The 22,782-nt window shown below is 39.2% G+C and overlaps 1 protein-coding gene across 1 annotated transcript in view; it reads left to right on the forward strand.

Annotated features, from left to right (window-relative positions):
- SLC45A4 (solute carrier family 45 member 4) overlaps positions 1 to 22,782 on the forward strand; it is an 80,404-nt gene that overhangs the window by 32,713 nt on the left and 24,909 nt on the right. Inside the window, exon 2 of the mRNA XM_008643067.2 lies at positions 16,073 to 16,690. Within this exon, the coding sequence (XP_008641289.1) occupies positions 16,447 to 16,690 (244 nt within the window). The 5' untranslated portion in view covers positions 16,073 to 16,446. The remainder of the gene's footprint in view (positions 1 to 16,072; positions 16,691 to 22,782) is intronic.

Here is a 22,782-nt window from a genome sequence, read left to right on the forward strand (position 1 = left end):
CCCGCCCCCGCCTGGCCCGAGCAGGCCCTGGCCGGGCCCGCTGGCCCCCACACGGGGCCCGCAGCCACCTGTCCCAGCGCCGGAAATGAGAGAGAGCTTGGAGGGGGAGTTTGCCTATTCTTAAATGTGGATCACAGAGGTGATCACAACTTTAAGTGGCTTAGAGAATTGTCCATATTCAAACTGGCCAACTGATAGGTTCTATCAGTTCCCAGAGGAAACTGTAAGCACCCCTTAGCAAGGACGTCCCTTCCGGGACTAGGCTTGCTAACCTATAACATATATGATCATCTGTACTTCTCCAGAGAAGTTTATGGGTCAAAAGTCTGCCCATGTGTTTTGCAGAAATATTTATATAGAGGTAATACAATGAACTTTGAAATTTGTTACTGGAAGAATAAAAACTTAAAGCTTTTACAGGATGATAAATGGATTTCACTTAAATTAGATAAAAGGGATGTGGTGCCCCTGTTTTATCTATTAAATCTTGACTGCTGTACAAAGCAACAATAAATTTTTTCAATCTATTTAGGCTCTTAAAACCTAAAACATTTAAGGATATGTTATGGTTAACTGCTGATTGCTTTAATCAAATATTATTCCTCCTGAAAATCTGGCAGGTGATTGTTCAAACAGTAAAAACATTAGTTTATTGCATATTCTAGTCCTGTAATTGACAAAGTAAAATGACTAAGCACAATGCTCTCAGTAAAGCTGCCAAAATAAAATACAGCCCAGAAGGGCAAGCCATGCATTTCATTAAAATAAGGTTCAGTAACCATGAAATTTATCACCCTTTGGGCTTCCTCACTCTGACAAGTGACTAAAGTGTAAAATGTCAAATAGCTCTGTGTTGACCAGTAACTTGCATTAACTTTAAGATTTTGTTGGTCAAATACTAGATGTACTTTCTTGTTCACAAGCTACAAGAAATGAATAGTTTTCTTCCTCAGCTTCCTGTGTTACTGCTGAAGACTCACACCCACACATGCAGCACATGCAAATGTCTGTGCCTTTGTGGGCTCTGGGAGGTGGGAAATAGTGTGTGCTCACAAGTGAAGGTGAGAGAATGGCAGGGAATTAACCCTCAGCATGTAGAACTGTGAGAAGTTGATCCATGAGTGGGGCAAGGCAGGAGTGAACCTGCCAGTTGTCCTCCCCATGATGGATAATAGCACTTCTGTTACCCATAGCATCTAGAAAATATTCTCTAATTCTGGTTACAACTTGGCCCAGTCATTACCTTTCTGATACCTTTTTGTGCTTTCAGCAGCTCCTACATTTGAAACCCTCTGTCAAGACTTTGTTTAGAGATGTAAAATAATCTCATGCCCTTCAGACTTTGTAGCCATGTCTTCTGGGTCCTATCCTCTTGATTATTTCCTCTCCCAGTTTTTTTTCTGCTTGGCTCAATCTGATTTACAATGTGCTTTGCTCACTGAAGCATTTGGCTGAAGTTATTGTGCTTGATAAGGAATCATTTGTCATATGAGGTGGTCCTCACCTCTAAGAGAACATTAGGACAAAAGTGAGAATACCTCTTTTCAGCAGGGTGTACTGACTTGGGTTATGCTTCTCTGCTGGAATCCACAGGTCTTCCTGAAAAATGTGCAATCCCTTCTCCAAACTGCTATAAGGAGCAGTGTTTGAATAAATATTTGCTAGGTTTTTGGTTTTATTTCACACTATCCTTTTGAATCGTTACAGATCCCTGTTTAGTAAACCTGCTCTCAGTGCATGGGCTGATAATACTTCTGGACCGACACTAGAAAGCTCCTGAAACCCTACTTAGGAATACTGTTTTGGAGTCAGCTACTCTTCACAGCAAAATTTGTGGAAGCTGTTGTAATGTCCTTTGAGTTTGAGTGTCCTGCCCACTTCAGTGATGCTTTCATCTAAGTTTAACAGAGTCTGAATATATTCACAGATGCATGGTACATCCTACTGCTTATTAATAAAACTTGTGAAATCCTACATGACTGCTAATTTATGAAAATCTTCAAGTGTTTCAGAGTAGAATTTTCCCCGGAAGACTTCCTGAGTGACCAAATTCAGGCAGTTCTACTTGTCTGGAATCAATTCTAAAATCTCTTCCTTGAACCAGAGACCTATAACAAGTTATCCAGTATGCCAAAGTGCTTACACAAGGCTTTTAGAAATGCTAGGCAAAGTTAACATCACCACAGTGTCACCAGGATAACTGCCAGTTTCTCAAAGCTTCCGTCACTTCATATTTTTGGTTTGCCTGCTCTTAACAGGTGTATACTTTAAGCAGTGTAGCACTTCAAATACTTAGGACTATATGCATTGCTATATGAAGGTAACAACCTTTTGTCTGTTTTTCTAGGACACTGCCAAGTAGCTGGTGAAGTTGAATGGCAAGTCTGTTCAACAAACTGTTACTTATAAACTCCTTGCAGAAAGTGAGACAGCAAAATAATTCAGGAATGAATGTCCTATTCCTTATGAACTCCAATAAATGGATTTAGCTGGTTGTGATGTTAGAGAAAGGAATCTGTAAGTGTTAACTATCTTCATGGGAACTGGGGTGGAAGCCAAGCCACTATCTTGTACCAGAATAAACTGATAACAGAAAGTGTTCAGTTAAAAGTAGAGCAGTTGTGTAAAGAAATAGTCTGAAGACGTAAAACTCTTTGAAAAGTTGAGATAGGTGATATGTGCAGTATTCATTCAAGTACTTTAGTTTTGCAACTTTAACTCATTCCCTTGTAGAAATTACAACTGTCTTCCTGGTCTCCCCCATTTTCCCCCACAGCTGCAAGCCTGTGATTTCTTCTGCAGCACAGAAAGAGAACATCCCTTTGAAGTTTATCTAGTGAAAACCACCAAACAGCTTTAGCCAGGTGTATGTGTGCTCCCATCATCCTTTGTCTGACCTCTGCCATTAGTGGTGCTCCTTGCTTGGGATGCTGCTGTGAGCAGTTGCCGTCTCCTGGAAGATGAACATCAAGACAGTTTTGAAAATCGAGAAATTTCATATATTATTGCAAGTAGAATCTTGCAAGTTGATTGTGAGTGATAGATCAGGCAGTTGGAAATGTAACATCTGGAATACTGTGAGGTCAGGCTCAGCTTTCCAGAGGAGCAGTGAGAAGAGTCTGCATCCCTTATACTTTTAGGATCAGGGAACAGAAAGCTCTGAGAGCTTACAAAGCTGAATCCCTATTTTGTGCTGTGCCTGTTCCCAACAGCTGCTGCCAAACCATAAAGATGATTAAACCACAGAAAAGAGTAAAGACTAAAAATCTTGCTCTGGTACTTCTTCTGCCATCTGAGCAGAGCAGCAGAAACAAATCCAGACTGAATGTGAGAGGAGCAAGATGAGGAAATGTCAGTGATGCAGGCACAAACTTTAAGCACTTTAATAAAGGTGTGTGGATGACAGAAGATGAATGAGAGCTGTTTAACTTAACTCTCTTCGTGAGCCCACACTCTTGCTAGATGTTGTTACTCAAATTCAGAGAATGCTCCTGTCTGTTTAGATGCATAAGCAGGTAGCTTCAGTGCACTGAAGGCAGTATTCACTGATCAGCTCACAGTTTGGTCCGTTCTTCTTCTTTCTGTGAACAGCCCTACAGCCCCTGAGCTGAGAGGTCCTTTAATGTTAGGTGCCTGTTAGACTAATTGTAAAATATTTATCTGAGCAAGACATTGCTGTTCCTGTTTATCCTTCAAATCACTAAATTTTAAACTTGTTACTCTCCAAGCTGTAGTTGGTGTGCCTTTTAAAAATTTTAAGGAGATATTTGGCCCTGAATTGAAGTTGCAGCTCTTATTTGCACCTACTCACAGTCTGTGGAGTTGCTTTTATATTCCTTCCTCTGAAGGCAGCTTACACTAACTGCACATGTGTTTTGGTGTCTCTTTAAACAATAAAGGCACAAAGCCAAACTTACCTTGTCAGGTGTTCAGGTTACTACTTCTTTCTCTGGATTTCCCCCTTGGCTTGAGATTTCAGGATCTATCCAGGGTAATAGAATGAGCGAAGGAGATTGCTTGTTCTCTAAGTGCACTTTGCAGAGAGGATCCCACCCCTTTCTGAGGATATTCGATGTCTAGTAGGATAACCTGCCAGCTCAGCTGTTACACTTTGGTATCAAGCTATTTTGTGTGCTGCAGTTCTGGTGTTTCCCTCATTGTTTTGCTCTTCACATACGCTGCTTTCAGTGGCTGCTAGTATTAAAGCAGCTCTGCATTCTTAGAGAAATACCTGTGATATTATCTGACCACAAATTCATTCTGCCTCTGAGAATGATCTGGAAAGGCGCTCTAGCTGGTATGCAATTAGCCTTGTATAAAGAAACAACCACTAGATTAGCTTTGTTTTCTAAACAATCAATTATGCTTGTATAGGCTGTACCTCTCACTGCCCTGTTCTTTATGTCAGCAGCCCTGTATCTATAGAATGACTCAAGTGCAATCACTTTGAATCTTACAGCTAAATTAATATTGGCTGTGACTTGTTGACTTTAAATATGTTTTTAATGCAAAGAAACTCTCCCCTTCCTAAAAGAAGGCTGCCTAGTCCTGTAGACACTATTGCAACAATGTTTAGTTCTTACGGATATTCAAGGAAAGCTACTTTAGCATGTGAAAGTTTAATTCACTGAGGATGTTTTAGGTAATCCAGCTGTTATCTGATAGTAACCTCCAACAGAAAATGCTTTTGGGAGACTAGATGCCTTTCAAACAGCATTTGCTTGTTGTTTTGGGTGGGTTGGTTTTGGTTTTGGGTTTTTTTGGCAGGAAGTGGGAATACAGCTCACAAGGGCAACCAGTGTTCAAGGTATTTAAATGTACATTAGCATCTCTACTGCCTTTACAGCCTGCTTGTGGTAGTCCCAGCTGGCTTGTGACAAACAGTTATAGTGCAGCTGCTGAAACCATTGATTCCTCTTAACCCCTCTGCTCTGGAAACTTGTCTCTGTGGAGACTTAAAGGGGTGAAAGACCTGTGCTCTGGATAATAAGAAGATGCTTAGAGTTCCGTGGATGAGCTCCACCCCCATCTCACAGTGCAGCTTTGTCCCTTGGGTTATATGTTGAGTTTTCCTTGGAGGATGGCAGCTGTGTATTTTGCAAGAAGCATACAGGAAAAGTTGATGGACTGACAGAGCATGACTGAATTGTCTGACTGTGAGAGGGCTAAATCTAGACTGGGAGATGTTTGCTTTCAAATATTTTCACTTGCAAGTAGTTCTATAGTGTTTGCACTGGTGTGACAGCAGGGTACAAACACTTCTCTGGTGCAGAAGTGCTGCAGGTCTCATCCCATAGTGGTCCAGCTGTCTGCTGTTGAAGTGGCATGGATGCTGGAGCTTGTGCATCCTCTAAGAGGAGAACAGCTGACAGTCATTCCCAAATTAGGTAAAAATGCCAAATTCTGGCAAGTCTTTGCCAAGTATTTCGTAGTTCTACAGAGTCACAAATGGAAGAAGTTTGTGTCCTCTAAATATTGCCCTGCTAGCTGGTCTTCATGTATCAAGTCTAACTGCCAAGCACTTGTAGTCTCTTATTATTTTAGTGTACATGTCAGTAAATATCTTATCCTGCCAGTTCTAACAGGGTTAGAGCTTGGCAAAACACATTCTAAAATAGCATTTGTTCACTGTCCAAAATCAAAATGTCCTGATCAAGCTGCTCTTAAATGTGGCCATCAGCTTTCTGTGGGGCTGCTTATAAGCTAGCTGTCTAAAGCATATTATTTGTACTAAAATTGTCTAAAATGGATGGTTTGTAACTTGGCCAAAATATTGTCTGTTTATTACCTGTATTTCTGTCTCCTATAAGGTGTAACTCTTATGTGGTGTGTGTTCCCTACTTTGTTAGAAGTACTGGTTGTGGAGGTTCTTACAGTATTGATCCTAAATGCTGTAGATAAGGTCTGAAATCAGTGTGGTGATGCAACCTATAAGTGCTGATTTATCCATATTATTGACCAAACAGTAATTCTCTGATTTTCTTAAGGTTTAATAATTATTGGGGTTAAGAGGGGATTCTTAATTTTGTTTCTCTAATACCTTCCTTAAAATATACAAGCTATGTATCACTGCTAGGTCAGTTCAAATGTTTGTCTAAATAACTGAGGAACTAAATCATATAGCTCTACTTCATGGCAGTGTACATAAACACGTCTGTCACACTGGTATTTGGGACAGCCTAAAAAACTGGAGCAGGGATCTGCTCAAGTGCTCCAGCAATACTTTTTATGGAGTATGCTTTCTCAATGCTTGTTTGTAATTATTTGTATTGCTAAAGGGAGATGTTTACCGAAGGTGCTGCACCCTAAACCTGCCATTTCCTCTATTAGCACCACCTCATGCATCGCAGGTGTGGGGCCAGAGGGGTGAAAAGCAGCTCTTTTACCACACCCTTTGTAGCACGGATTTAGGAGGAGGTGGGATTCTTTGGGTGCCAGGAAGTAAGTAATAAATAAATGTTATCTCTAAACACTTTTATTCCTTTCTTTCAGTACTGTAGTGATGAGTTCCATTTAATACTTCATCAGGGGATGTTAAAGTATTTTCCTTGGCTCAGATGGAGGGAAGCTCAGCGAAGCTTGGGTGGGGAAGGGAAGGAATCTCTCTCCTTTGTGCTGACAGGAGACAATTTCCAGCAATCATGATGAGTTGGTGTGGGCTCAAACTGCAAGTTAGGCTGTAAATGCTGGTTTATTACCAAGCAGTCACGGTGATGAGGTTCCCCTTTGATCCGTGAGTCCACTCAAACAAGGCAAAATGAGAACACTTAGTGCAAGATGACATAACTAGTCATATATACTTGTTTACAAACCCTTTGGAGAATCTGAAATGTGAGAAACCCTCTTCTGAGATGCCTTGGTTTTTTTCTGAGGGAGTAATTATTTCCTCAGAGTTAGTAAAACCTGGTCAAAAACCTGACTTCTCCATCTTTGTTGGAGGATGAATAAAATTCTAGGGATATTTTCAAAAGCTTCCTTTAAGAGTTTTCTGAGATTGAATGATGGTAATGCGTTTAGGGACTGGTAATTGGAGATAATTCCAATGAATTAGACTTTGCAGACGTTAATGATATGCTAGAGGAAGTCAGCTTATGAAGATCTATGCTGTGCTCTTTTTTGTCTTGATCTATTGAATAGCTTCTGTAATTGTCTAATACATATTCTGGCAGTATTTGGGTTTCTTAAGCATTTGCAGCCTGAAGAAACCAGGCTGTGAATTTTCAGGCAGTGAATATGATTAGTTTAAATGCCAGTACGTGAAAATAATTGCTTTTCATAGTAGGTACAGTAGCATCTGCAAGAAATATCTAACTTTGTAAATACAGAAGTAATCAGTCCTGGCTTGACTATTAGTATGGATGAATATTCATGCAAAACTCTAGTCTCAACCTGTTACAGAAAGTATTTCTCATTCTGGGGAGTAACTTGAAAAGGTTGCTCTGGTGTATTCCATTTTCCCCACTGCAATCAGAAGAACAGCCTTGGTGAAAGAACTTGAAGGAAAAGAAAATGCTACTGGCAACGATGCCCTGATAGGATTATTCTTGCACCAGCAGCCCCACTGGGTTAGACATTGCCCTTCCTTCTGAAGGAAGGTGGGATTGGTGCAGTTAATCCACTTGGTTATGTATTAAGATGTTTGCTGATGATAGCCTTAATTTTGTTTTCCTCTGTTCTGCTTCACAGAGACAGAGGGAATGAATCCACTTAACTCTGATGGGAGATAACATTCATGTTCAACATGGTTTAAAAACTTGAGGATCTTTTAGTAGGACCATTCCAAGCTGGACCATACTTTTAGCTTAGGCCAGACTCAAGTTTGTGCCTATCTGACCAAATCAGTGGGTTTTCTTAGTGAAAGTCATTACTTGCAACAATGTCAGCCCATAACAGCATATTTGCACACTGGCCCAAGTGATCTCTGTCCCCATGACTTTTGAGTTTTGTGCTTTTGTGGTGACTTGGTTGTAAGTGTTTGGTTTTGAGAGCTGTTAGTGCTTGCTGTCTTGCCCTTTACCTAATTCTGGGTGTAGAACCTACTAATTGGAGATCCAGCGGTCACAAATCAGGCATGCCTATGCCTTTGCTGTGCTGTGAAACTGCTTCTTAGTGCCTGTTTTTTTCCCAGCATCCCTGGTCCCAGCTGTTACGTTTTCCATTAGCTCTAAAGGCTTCTCTACTGCTGTTTATGTGTTTATCCCCTTAGCTGTTTACTTGTTTAATGTATCTGTATTAATAAACATTAAGGTAATGTGAGTATATATGACTTTTTTACTTATCAGTAAATCAAAATACAAGTTAAATCAGATAATGCCACCTCTCCAGTTTAACAAAATGAAGTATTTCCTACTAAAAACAGTAGCAACTGTGATTTAACAATGTAATCTGATCTAATATTAGTAACAGGCTGTGCCTTTAGGGAGCAGTATAATATCCAATCCACTGAATAAAGTCTGTCTCACATTAAATTCTGGATCCCTCTTAAAAAGATGGCTTCCCAGAATTGTTTCAGTAATTGCATAAAGACCCATGATTTCCTATGTGTTTTTCCCAGTAATGAACAGAGAAGTGATGTTGGCCCCCAAAATACAAAGAATGATGAAATAGTGCTGTCTTACAAAGCTGCTCTCCCTGGTGTCACAAGCACCTTCACCTCTCCACCTTACCTCTAGAGCTTTCTATTTCTCTTCATGTGTCTGGGCAGGAAAAATCCCATCAGGGGAGTTTATCATGCCCGGATTGCCATCTGTGACTGCATCATGCCATCTTCCAGCAGGAGCCAAAATCTTACTGTTGGTCATTTTCTGAGTAAGCTCCGAGGGGGTGGAAAGAGGGCCCCAAGAAAGCTAAGGGGGTTATAATCAGGGCTGTGCTTTATGGAAAAAAGGAAGCAGGAAACCCTATGGAAGATTTAACATTGGCAGGGCTGGAGTTTGTAAGCCTGTGTATGTCAGGCTTTAATAATTTCTGGAATTTTGTATACATACTGAGGAAAGAAAACAAGTCTTAATTAAGCCTTCCAAAATCAAGCTGTTCACACCCTTCCTTTTATGTTTTGCATTGTGGTTTGGATATTTATTTGTTGGGCGAGTAGAGGATGTCAGATGTTCGGCATTAAGAGTAGAAAAGCTGCCAGCATCATCTGCTTCTCTTAGATGAATTTATATTTCAAACATTGTGTTCTGTCTTAAATAGCAAGGCAGAGGTTGTAAAAGACATCAACTGACTTACAATGTGTGAAGAGTCCTGAGGGCAGGCAAAAGTTTGTGTTGGAAGAAGTGGAAAAAATGCTGTTTCTCCGTGTGAGGTGGATTGCTCCATATTGTTTTAATTCACAATGTGCTGCAGAATGACTTACCCCTGCCCAGACCTTGCTTCTGTGGCCTAAATTGTGTGGTAGCTTCAAAAGCAGGTCATGATGCAAAAGCATTGTGCTGTTTCCAGTCACTCTTTTCTCTTTCTTTCTCCTTTTTTTTTTTTTTTTTATCTTGGTGTCCAAGATGAACTTGCTAAGAATCTGACCTGCAGTCAGTGTTAGTCATAGGGTTGTTTAGGCATGGTGTCCTTTAGAAGAAGCTGGTCCATGCTGTTGTGCTTCAATGCCTCTGATGACCTGAATGATGAATTAGATGTTGGGACATGTCAAATGTGGTTCTTTATTGCACCCAGTTAGCCTTAACCTTTTTCCTTTGGCAGGGTTTTAGTGATTCACAACAGGCCAGTCCAGTGTAATATAAGACTGTTTTAAAATGAGAGGTTGACTTTCAGGATCTGGAGGTAATATAGCTCATGTATGGGAATGCTGTTAAGTAATAAATGGTATAATTGATTTAAAAAAAAAATATAGTCTTCCCCCTCTGATAGGGTTAATACAGTTCTGTTTTTAGAAAGTAGTAGCTAAAAAGCTTTCAGTGTTTGCATTTGGCTGTCAGAAGTCTTAATGTGAATTCAAACAACTGCCTGCTTATAATTGCTGCCCTTTTGAACAAAAGGCCTTATGACTCACCTATACAGAAAGTCGCACGGTTTGTCTACACCTTTATGATGGAACGACTTAATCAGATCACAGAGGGATACAGCCCATCCTCCTAACTTCGAGTAGGGTAGTTGAGCACATTTATCCAGCTGGGCCAAAACCTCCAGGTATGTGTTCTAGATGCTTTTCTTCCTAGTGGAGTGACTGAACACTTGAGTATTGACATGGGCCAAGAAAACATCCCTTGTGGCCAGTTCTGTTACTATAAACAGCTGCTAATAATTAGCAACAGAGCCGCAAAACAACCAGGGAGAAAATAGCTGCCTGTTGGCCAAGCAAGTGGTGTTCTGCCTTGCATCTGGCAAGTACAAGGAAAGTACATGAGAGCTTTCCCAGCATGCCTGAGGATCCTTCTGCCTTCTGCACAGCAGGTGTCTGGAGCTGGGCAGATGAGTTTGCTTTTTGACCTTGCAGCCGCAGGGATCCACTGATAGCTCCTTTCCTCTGTGAGCTGCAATTTCACACTGGCTTTGGGAATTGCTCCCCAAAGGGACACTTCCAGCCACTCCTGTGCCTCTCTGTTACAATGGTATGGATCCATGCAGCCAACCTGATTTTATAAAGGATTTCTTTAGCTGCTTGGACATGTTTTTGTCAGCTTAGTTTTCAGCCTGGATCAGTTACAGTGTCTGGTTCGCTGCTGTGCTGCTGGTGTGGCTGTGCAGGAAGCAGTGGGGGTAAGGAACCAGGGGCAAAGAAAAGGAAAAACAGACTGGTGCCCTTAGAGGAAGTACTTGTTTATACCAGCTTAAAGTGATTGAGAAACCTAGAGTGTAAGCAGTGTAATAAACTGGTAATGTATTTTATGTGATATTTCTTTACAAAATCAGTTGCCCGATCTTACAGAGTAATGTTTAATGTATTTTGAGAATGGGCAAGGCTTTGTAAGGTGGTGTAGCCATGCTTGCAGAGGGGTTGAAGGTCAGTCTTGCCTTTAAGAACTGCTCTTTCACAGCAGCATTCTCTTTGGTGGAACACAGAGCATTTGAACTCAAAACACCAGCAATTATGCTTGGACAAAAGCCATTTTACTCTTGAAAAGGCACAAGCCCAAACGATGTGTCCTTTCACAAGCCAGTCAGATGCTGAAGCAGAACCCATTGTCCACTTCGAATTGAATTGTGGAAGGAATAATAAGTGATGTTTGTCTGCAATATGGCGGTAGAAGTGCTCAGCCAAACATTTATTTAGCCCGAGGATAAGACAGATAAACTCAGAATGCCTTTATTTCTAATGCTAATATTAAAGCTAAGCTTAAGTCAGTCTAGATAACTTTTCAAGATACGGCCAGATTACTTGAAAACCTGAGCATAAACCAATGTGGCAGAAAAGTATTTGACAAATAAATTCAATGACTGGGCACTTATAGGCTTGTCAGCCTGACATGATTCACAGGTGAAAGTGTGGTTGCTAGCATGGATGTCTGTGGGATGCACTCACTGAAGCATTGGAGGAGGGTAAGTTGTAAGGCTCTGGGAGGAACAAAAATCTTCTCCCATTAGACTGGCAGCTTCTGCAGTCTTACACTTTTTTTCCAGGTAAACATTTGAATATTTCATGAAAAAGTACACTTAGTTGGGCTTGTTTTTGTTGTTTGGGGCTTTTTTGATGTGTTGAGCAGCATGGATCACTGACAGGTCCTAATGCAGTGATGACAACTGTGACCAGAATCATTAAAGCCTATTTAAATTCTGTAATAATTGATTAATTGATTCCTAGCTATTTTCCCTTCTGAAGATCGTGGTAAACAATGAAAAGACATTGTATGCAATGATGGCTCAACATGTCTCTTCATCCTTCCTTTCAGCATCAAGAAGTTAAAATTCATTTAAACCGTAGAATCTTTGAGTTAGGGTATTTCCTACATAATTAGAAAATAATTCCTGTGAGCAAAACTGAATGCAGCTCTTCATGCTCTGAGACAACTTTGGTCAGTCTGTACCCTTGCATATAAAAGAAAGTCATGATAATGTAAGAGGCAAATCTTGAAGACAGGCGACAGCTGTATAAATGACTGGAAGTTAATGCAATAAACTTCAAAGAGGATGAGATAAGGGGTAGTTTGCCTCTGTTCAGTCCTCTCCTTCTTTTCCTTAGATATTCAGGAGTGCTTGGACAGGACTCTTTCCATCTTTTTCAGTTTGTTCATTCCAGTTTTTCATAGGCTGTGCTTATTTTTCTCATTGTTTTGGGTTTTTATAACTAGTGCATACCAACTCTTCTGAGACTGTTTCTTACACCAGTAAATGCCTGAGGGAGTGTGCAATGGCTTTATAGGAAGAAAACCTTCCAAAAGATTTGAAATCTTCTCATGGTATTCAGTTGGGCCCATTTAACTGTTTTCTACTTGCCAAGCTTTATTACAGCTCAAAAAACTACGCATGTGATTACCTGAAACGTGTTGTGTACTTCACAGCTTACAGTCATATGCTTTGGCACTGGTTCAGAAATTCTAGTTACTTGTCAAGCAGTGCATTCCTATTCCTTGTTAGCAAGAGAGGTCTGGAAACATGCATCAAAAATAGTTCACTCTTCAAAGATTTGGTCAGGATCACTCATTTATTTTAACTCATTTATTTTAAATGAGTTAACCCCATTTATTTCGGTGTTGATGGGTGTACTACCAGTCTGCTGACCTCCATATGGTGGCATCACAAATGCAGGAACACTGCTTGTCAAACCCCCAAGTCCTGAACTTAAAAACATGCTGAGATGTGTGATAGAAGTCATTTGCCTGAGGCATCATGTTGTATAATTGTGTAGCATGAGCTCTTTGTGCATCTTAAGCATCGTAGTGCTCGCTAGGGAAAAGAAAACCACAGAATTTCATGGGCTACAGATATGACCTATATAACACTTCCTCTTCTTTGGCAAACCCTGAGGAAAGGCAGTTATTTTCCTTTGGTTCTCTAATGGTTCACAGGCTGTGTCTGTGAACAGTACCTATTTGAGGCACAGGATTATTGTCTTGTCAAGCCTGTAATATGTTTTGTGTTTGACACAGTCATATTATGCCTCAGTGGAAGGTAGGTAGTAAAAGTATAACAGGTAAGACTGCAAGCAATTTGAGAAGCTTTATAAAATTTTGCTTACAGATTAGTTTTTTGAATATATTACCTGTCTGTTTTGTTGAAATATTAATTATTGCTTTATAGGTTTTTGTCATTGCTAAAACATGGCCAAAGGTCAAAGTAAAACATGTGCAATTAAACTTAAGAAGAGAGAGTGTCATCAGTCCCCTCCTCCCATAAACACTTGGCAAGATCAGAAATATTTCTGTATCTAAAGTTCTCTTCACACCCAACCTGTGTACAGTGCCCAACAGGAATCTCTTCCCATGGATGAAATTTTTCGTTCTACTGCTTTATTTGTTGTTAGTTTTGAAAATGCCCTTGAAAACCAGCCATGAAAAACAATTTGTGCTGGATGCAGACATCAGAGAATTCAGCATTGGTATTTTAATCCAGCTTCTCTTCAGGTGCCATTTACTTTGGAGTTCTTCGCTGCATAAAAGCCTGTTATATTTACTTCCATCAGGTAAATGAATTTGTCTCCCTCTTTGAATGCCACTATTCAAATTTGCCAAATTCAAAATGAACTTGGAAAAAGCAGTAGCAGAATATATATCAGTCTAAAATGAATATGAACACAACTGAGCAGGGCTTCGGAAAGAACTGAAGACCTTTCTGACAGGCTCTTGTTATTCTCTGGCTTTTGTATTAGACATGCACTTGGAGTCAGATGAAAGTGCTACAGGAAGTCTAGCGTTATGCTTACCACAAAATTGACATAATGGAGCAGTAATTCTCAGTTCTTCTAGATAAAACCTGTCCATTGTGCCTCTTGCTATTGCACTTGAACACTGTAACTGCTTTTTCTGGCATGTTTAAAATATGCTGTTCTTATCTGTGTCAATTACAGCTTCAAAGTCTACCTCCATCTACCACCCATTATTCCTGGCTCTTAAATTATCTGATCATTCCCCATCATCTTCCACTTCAGAAATAACTTTTTCAGTCATCCCTTAAGAGCCTTGCTCAAATGGGCTAAATCTCAGATATCCTCTTTTGTCCTGCCTCTTTATCCTTTCCCGGGACTAATGCTCCTGGCTTGGTGTCATCCTCCTTGCCATGTGCAGGCTGCCCCAGTGCATCACAGAATATTCTGGAGTGATGAACTGTCTTCCTCTCAGTGCCTCACCCTAGAACTGCATATGGAAGGTGCTGTTTAGGGAAGGGGAATTAAATCCTTCACAGGAGAGGAAATCAGGCATGAGAAAACAGCAGAGACTTTAAAGCCAGTTTGTGCAGGAGAGTAGTCCATGACCCTTAGTGTGTAATACAACGTACATGTTCTGCTGATTTTTTGAATAAGAGCTAACATGTATACTTTTAAATTCTACTGAATGTCATGTTGCCTGAGTCTGCCAGCAGTTAAACATTTTATGACTAGCCCGCAATTAAAATAATTGCTCCTACTCCGGAACATGTATTTTGTAGGCTTTACTCACTCAGAACTTGTGTTATGTAAAGTGGATATGTTTTTTTTAATACGCAGAGTACTTTACATTTATGATAAACTACTTACATCTTAATTTCTGTGAATTCCAAGTAAGTAGAGAAATGCTTTCTCGAGTGCTTTTTGTTCTGAGCTATTTAATGCTTATAGAAAAAACTTGAACTTAACTTGGTTTATGGAACTAGTTCAGTAAGTTATTTTAACTTTCTCATGGGATTTAAATGTTTGTCCAGCTGAAAATAAAATTTTAGCATTAGTTTGTTGTTGGGGTGATCAAATATGAGAATTCCAGTAATCTTGGGGAGCCTGGAAGCACTAAAAACCCAGACCAAAAAAGATGCTTTGGAATGAAAGAACGCCGTATATGCAATAAGCAGGGTCACACTGAAACAGAGCTGCTCTTGTGATGTGCTTTAAACACCAAACATGTCATCTGTTTCCTAAGGCTCAGTTTTAGGCTCACCACTTAATGATCTGGTTTGTGCTCAAGCCCACTAAGAGTTTTTGTTGCCACAACTGAAGGGACAGGGAATTGCAGCGTGGGGACTTCTACTGAGGCCAGCTTTGCTGCCAGAGCCATCATTTCATGGAAGCATATCCCGGAGGGGTTTTGTCCTGGGGTCACAGCTCAGTCACCCTGTGTGCAGAGATGTAAATATGCATCCTTCTAATACAAACATTATGTAGTCTGACTTTTTATAAGATGCTTTGTTTTCTTCCTCTAAGTGCTTAAACACATTTTGATTGGCATGGTGCAGTATTTGTATATATGCTTAGATTTTTGTCTATGGCACAAAGGAGGGGAAGATACAGAAGAAGCTTCTTACCTGGTTAGAATATATTTTAATAAATTTAATGTGGAAGATATTGTATCATTCTGCTTTCACAAATTTCAGCAGCCTCACAGGATGTGGGAGTAAGATGCTCTGGTCTTGTGTGCAGAAAGAAGATGAATTCATATGCTGTGTATATCTTCATTAAAGTTTAAATATTTAAATATTAATTCTTAGTTATATTCATCATGTCTTATTTTGCTCATACTTGCTTGAGAAATATCTTCAGTATAAAATGGTATGATAGTTACTGCAAAGTAACTTGCAACTTCCAAGAGTCTAAATGAAGATGTCTGTGTGACCATGGTAATTGATGAATCATCCTCCTGGCATAGAACTGGAATATCCTATGCTGTTTCTGAAATGCAGCCTGCTTTACATTTCCTGGAATCATAGTCTTGGTGTTCTGAGGATCTTGGGCAAGTACCCTGATATTCTTCTGTGGCTTTGTGTAGGACCGCAAACCAGAGGAACTGGAGTACAGTAAAGCATCATTTAAATACAAGGCACAACTGCTTTTCAATGGAAAGTTCAGAGGTAGGAGGGAACGAGGCATAAAGGACCCTACGCTAGGCAAAGGACAATGGAAAGCATGAAGCAGGAAATAGGTTATATGGTTAAGGGGGGGGACACAATATCCTGAAAAATCCTATTGAAATTTTTAAATGCTTGCTTTTTGTTGCAGATTAATCAGCCACTCGATGGGGATTAACAGTGGAGCACCTCTTTGTGTCGCCTTTCCACCTCTCTGTAGCACAAATAACAACTTCAGCACTTCTTCAATAATAATTATGGAACTGGTATTAACTGAATGGCAATTATGGATTTTTAACTCTAACTCACAGTAAACCAGCAAGCCATATGTTGAAATTCCTACCAAATAGCTTTTCATTCTTAATGTCTCATATCTATACAAGAAGTTGCAAGATACCTGTTTGTACAAGAGGAATATAAGCATTACTTGCCTGAGGAACAGAAGCTGAAAGAGAAGACACCCTAACTTGTTCGTGGAGTTATGGTAGTATTATTTATATAGATATAACAAATATATATATTTTTATGGTAATGAAAATGGCTCCTCAGAATGCTGACTCGGAATCTATGCAAGTTCAAGATCTACCTGTGGCACAGCTTCAGAAACCAGAAAACAAGGAGAATGAAAGTAGGGAGGAGACCATTAGTGAAGGATCCATAGACCGGATACCAATACGCCTGTGGGTGATGCATGGTGCAGTAATGTTTGGCAGGGAATTTTGTTATGCCATGGAGACAGCTTTGGTAACACCTGTATTGTTACAAATTGGTAAGTAATTCTCATTTCTGTGAGTCAAAGCTTTCTATATATTTTTGCATTGATTGAAGCCAGGCAAAGAGGGAAGATGCGTCTGCCAACTGAAAGTACACAAGGTAAAAAGGATTTTGGTTTTTTTGCTTATTGTCTGTAGCACAGATTCAACTGTGTGATCATGTTTAAGTATGCATTCATCTTCTGTCTAATATTGCTTCCCTCTGTAAAAAATGCAACCTCATTTAATTCTAAAATTCTCTCCTACAAGGTAAGTGTCCTAGAAACTAGAAAAAGTATTAGGCTGTAAAGGATTGCAGTGAAGCATTTTTTTAATTTATGGAGAAATGCTTCAGGTTACAGTACTTTAGAATATCTAAACAGATAAATTGTTTTTTCCAGCGAACTATTACATTCATTTCTAACCACTGGAGAGTCTTGTTTTGTGTGATTAATCTGCAGTTTAAAGCACATGAATACACATGAATAAACCATGATATCAATCGCCTTAGATGATAATGGGGGCAGTGATGGGGTTTAGAATGGGGTAGTCAGTGTTAAATTTCATGGTGAGCATTGTCATTAGGTTTCATATAAACTGTTTACAGTATTAAGAGTATCTGGTATTACCTTTATCAAATACAGAAACTTGTGTTGTCAATCAGATATCAGAAAACAACATGACACTGAATGGAAATGCCAGACTGAGTGGGGAATAAACCAACCGTGTGTGTGCGCTGTATAATTGTTTATATATTTTGTATATTATATGTTTGCTTTGGCTTACCTGTGCAGGTGTGCCTTACAGCTTGCTCAGCTGTGGCCAAACAGAAGCACTCAACCAACTAAAAAAATAATGTTCAGTGAATACTATTTACAACATTGTTTAAAAATTCCCAGGTTAGCATCTTGACTGAAACACATGGGGGTTTTTTGTTTGTTTGATATGAGAAAAAGGCATCTTAGATTCAGCTTGTGAGCGTGTGATGTACAAGTCCTTTCATGCAGTCTTCCTGCAGTTAAAAATGTGTTTTCCTATGAAATTGCTAGTTGGTTTGAGTGAATGGAGTGAATAATCAGTGCAGTTAGTGCCATGGGAGATAATGATGAGTTAAGCCTCAATGTTTTCCTAAAAATTTTAATTTTCAGAGCTCATCAGATGGTCTTCATGGATCTATTGTTTGCACAGTTAAAACAGATTCTAAAAAGTTCCAAAAAAGAGCTTTTCTGATCAACCTAAATAAATTTGCTAAATAAAACACATGCAACTTCATCTAGGAATGCTTGTAACGTTCCTAACTTGTTCCGAGGTTGTGTCTTTTGCATAAGTTGAGATCTAGAAACTTCAGTCCCTTGTACTGGCAGCATTGATTCAATAACTGCCTACCATAAACTCAAAAACTTGCATCCTGCTTTGCATGGAACAGATCACTGGTTTTGTAAGTGACCTGTAGGTTTTCGTTTGCTTTGTTTGTGCTGGCACTTGCATGATTAAAATGTATGGCTGGCTAAACTGACTTTACCTTACCATAGGGTAAGGTCAGACAGTATAAATAAACCATCCTCTTAATTACTGACCAGTCTCCAGTTTACATTTCTTTTGTGAGCTTTTCTAGCTGTTTCCTCCAGATAATTGAGAAATATCTCTTCCCTTCCTTCCCTAACCCCAGTGATCAAAAAAACATCGTGATTTGGGGGAAGGGAAGAAGAGGGCTCCCACTTCTAGAATAGCTGCAAATCGACAAAGTGATGCCTTTTACATGCGGTAACGATGTTCCCTGCCGCGGAGATAAGAAATGGAGGTAGCAGTTACAAATGTCAGTGCTTTGGCAACTAATTGAAATCTTTCTGCTTGGCTCCTGTGCCCACAGCATGGCTAAAAACAGTGTTGGATTCACTGAAGGGTTAAGTTATTCACGGGTGACTTATCTGGCCTCTTTGTTAATTACCTCTTACATGGTTCTGTTTACCTTTATCAACCTCAACATCTGTCTGCCTCAGCATGAGCTATATTTATTCCTCACTGGAGGGGGTTGCAGTATAGCTGTCGAACTGCTGTAATATTCCCTTTGCTTCTTGTTTTGGTAGAAGCAAAGATCAGTTTCTGTGAGATTAAATTGGCTCGAGAAACTATATTTGAGAATTGGCACCTGGGGAAGTGTAGTGACTCAACCAATTTTGCTTATAATACACTGAAGAACAAGAAGCCTTTTGGGTACCCAAAAAAAGATGAGTCTTCACAGAGTGTGTTGAATATTAACAATTAAACTTTACAGTGTATGCTTGTGCTTAACTGTATGTGGGAAAACTTTGGTCACTGAAATAATCTGAGATTCTTATCAGATACCACCATGAAAACCTTAGGCACATCAGTATGGTGTTACACACTTTATGCTTGCAAGTATTTGACTTTTCTTGCAGTTTGAGTACCCTGGATCAGAGGTGTAGTTATGATTTGGCAGATGAATGAGCTGTCCTACTTGTTCTGTAATCCACGAGATTTTATCAGCTGAAGGAGATGGTCACTTGGATGGTCCCTTTCCAGTTCAGTGGTGGCTGAACTCATTGTGTTTAAATTTCCTGAAGGTCTGAAATCTTAAAAAAAAGAACTGAAAGTATCAGTGAAAGCTGCTTGAATCAATGGATACTGGAATTGGAATGGTGCTGAAGCACCTGAGTTACTGCACCCCTACTGAAATAAGTTCTGACTTCTGACTTTAATCATTGTCTTTATTGCTATAATTGATGTTATATTGCTGTGTCAGAAATGCAGTTACAAATCTCTAACAGCCTTGCAGCCATAACTGGGCTTTAGTAGCCTAGCAACAACTACAAGCCAAATATATATGGTTTTTTTAATTCCAGCTTGCTCTTTGGTGTCTTAGTATCTGCAGCTTGAGAATTCAAAATGAAGCAGTGAACTTGAGAAGAATTCAAATGATGTAAAAAAATGCCAAATATGAGAATTCTGGTCTGAGTCCAGATGAAATTGTATTAGTCGATGCTTGCAGAAGTTATAATCTCTAAAAATCTCTATTAACCTTTTTGAAACCTGTTCAATAAGCAGTTTCTACCAGTGTTAAATTTTACCAGAAAATAAGCTTTCAGCACCTTTAGAACGCGAGTTTTACTTGTTCATGAGTCCAAGGGTTTTGACAAACTGAATGATTCATATTATCCTTGAGTATTAACACTGCTGTTTGCTTCCCCTGCACATAAACTACAAATTCCATAGGAGCAGGATGAGACCTTTGTCTTCTGAAATGTCTGGTACTTAATGTTGCTTATCTGTGAGAAGGAATTAAAATCCCTGCTATTGTTTATAAATGACAGTGTATTTTCTTCCACCATTAAACTTAGCTTTTAAAGAATTAAATCTCTAAAATTACTTCCAGTTCATAAGTTCATGGAAGATTTGGACACATGATAAAATTCTTTTGCACAGGATTTTGCTTGAATAAAAGTAAAAGGAGGAGAAACCAAAGACTGGTATGGTGTAAACTTGGAGAAACTGGTTTTTGAAGAAACTTGTTCAGTGAAATCACAATACATGACTTCTGTTAATAACACTTTAAACCATTAATAAATACATAACTTGGTAATTTCAGATTATTTCTATTTTAATTCAGACAAAATTTTGGTTTTAATGCAAGCTGTAAATCCATTTTAGTTCTTCTGAAAGGTGGGATCTGTGTGCCTGTTTGATTAGGACTATGGAAGGAAAAAGAAATCTGTATTTTGTGACTTGGGGGGCTGCTGCTTTCAGCATGAAAAACTCACTGTCTGACTAATGAGTAGTGGTAGCTGTAAACATGAAATTTCACATTTTATATTTAATATGATAAAAGCTTTGTCAAGCCTCTACTGTTGCTTCAAAGGCTCTTTCAGTGCTATTGAGTGTTTTATGAATAGTTAATAGGCACAGAAGTGACTGTCAGCACCAGAGCTGTTCCTCATTCCCCTGCATAAATTAAATATATTACACTAGTGTTCTTAAAAAAAAAAATCTGTGTACATTTACATAGTTTCATAAGAAAACTTAAGGAAAATTAGTTTACATATGCTGCTTACCTTTATAATGCCACTTAAATTTAGGGATGTTTGTCTGGTGTGGTACAGGAGTAGCTGTGTTTTTTCTGCATTTCATATGTGAGTGCCTCTCTGTGATTGCATCACTTTGTTTTACTGCGAGAGTTAATGGATTCTCAATGTAGTAAACATTGGCTAGTCTAGCATTAAATATTGAAGTTGGTCATTTTAAGCTTAACCCTGAGCATTGATGTTGTTTTTAGGCAATAACACTGAAGAATAGAATTTCTGGAAACTGAGTATTTCACTCCTAATTATTAGATTTTACTAAAAAGAAAGGCTGAGCTATGCAGAGCAGAATACTGTAGATTATTTTTGTTTGTGAAAGAAATTATTTCTTTCATTAGGTCCTTTTACATCAGCAAAATGCTGTAGTTGCTCGTGTCTCATATATGTAGGAAAACTGTTCAGGGGTTTGGGCTGTTATTTTACAGCTAAAATATTTAGATATAATATCTCATAAAAGAAATAACATTCAAAATTCATCCAGACTAAAGCTTAGCAGACTGTGCTTAAAGGGTCTTGAAATTCATGTGAAATTGCTGGTATGGAAAAAGTGTGTTAAGCAATAATTCAAATTGCTGATTCTGAGAAATCTCTGTGGTAGCTGAGAATTCGTTATGCTGAAGAGATTCAGTATTCCAGAGTGAACTCTTTTAGTGTGCAGTCGTGACTCTCCCCATTGAAATGTAGTGTCGATACCTGCCTGAGAAGAATGCTTGTAGGTAAAGGGAGATTATAGAGATGTATTTAGAAACCAAGCATGAAATGTTACAGAAGAATTGACTTCCAGGTCTGTTTCTTCAAAGGCATTAAGGTATCAGTTGCTGACTCAATTCAGTGTGGAAGCAGATAGCCTTCCTAAGGCTAAGCCTGAGATCAAAGGAAATCTAAAAACCTGAAAGATCTCCTGGGAAAGAAGGGAGCAAAGGGTTGTGGATGGGCTGTTAGAGGCTATAATTCAAGTGAAAAAGAGCTGAGTGGCTGGAAAGCCTCTTGCAGATGGAAGAAGCTCTTCAACACAAAGCAGCACTGAATCTATTTGAGTTTAGCTGGAGTAGTTGAGTTTATTCCTCATCTCTGCCAGAGGTTACATTAAGGTTATGTATTTTTAACTGCTTGTATGCAAAGCTCCATCTTCCATTTCAGCTGTGGCCTACCTTACCTTGTCTTACCAGGAAGAAACTGAGTTGCTATAATCTGTCCTTTGACTCACAGAGTTAAATTCCTGTTCAATCCAGCTGCATCCGTGCTCTCAGGCATGGCTGCATTTGATGCTGAGACTGAATTGCAGGCTCTGAATTTCTCTTTGGAAGAAATAATCGCTTGAGAGCTGACCTGTCCCAAGAGAGGACTGTAACGCAGCTAACCTAAAGGCAAGAATTGAATATACAGTGGATCCAGAAAACCTGGAATAATAAACAATTAAATCCTTTTTCAGCCTTGTTAGCTTTAGAGTTAGTCTGTAAGATTGCAAAGTTTGTATTCACATCTCATGTGGTGGAATGTGTAAGACTGCAAATATTGTGCCTGAGGCACATGTTAATTGCTCTATAAAACCTCCCCACCCATCTTTTTTTACTTATTGACTAATTTTATGTTCACTAAGGGGTTGTGTAAGACTAATTTTACTGTACTTTTTTTTTTTAAGTAACAAGCAAGTCAGGCTTTCATATCATGTATCGCTCTTACATAAAATATCGTTTGTCCTCGAAGCAATAGCAGCGCAGATTTTGAACACAGATAGCCCTTAGTGGAAGGCTGGATTAAAGATACATTTAAAACCCTTTTAAAAGAAAGATGCTATGGAACTGTTAAGATTTTTAATCCTGGGGGCAGTTAGGAGCATGTACTTTATTTTCATATCAAGGCAAGTGGTTTGGCAGTTGTGCAATAGCTGTTCCTTACAGCTTTTTTTATATCAATGTTCTGTTTTTCTTCAAGTAACACTGAATCTGGCCTTCAGAGGCACCACTGATAGCACATGGCAGATTTTCAGCTGGATAATGTGAGGATTCCTG

Source organism: Corvus brachyrhynchos, unplaced genomic scaffold, assembly GCF_000691975.1.
Source record: "Corvus brachyrhynchos isolate BGI_N302 unplaced genomic scaffold, ASM69197v1 scaffold89, whole genome shotgun sequence".
In the NCBI taxonomy this organism is placed as follows: Eukaryota; Metazoa; Chordata; class Aves; order Passeriformes; family Corvidae; genus Corvus; species Corvus brachyrhynchos.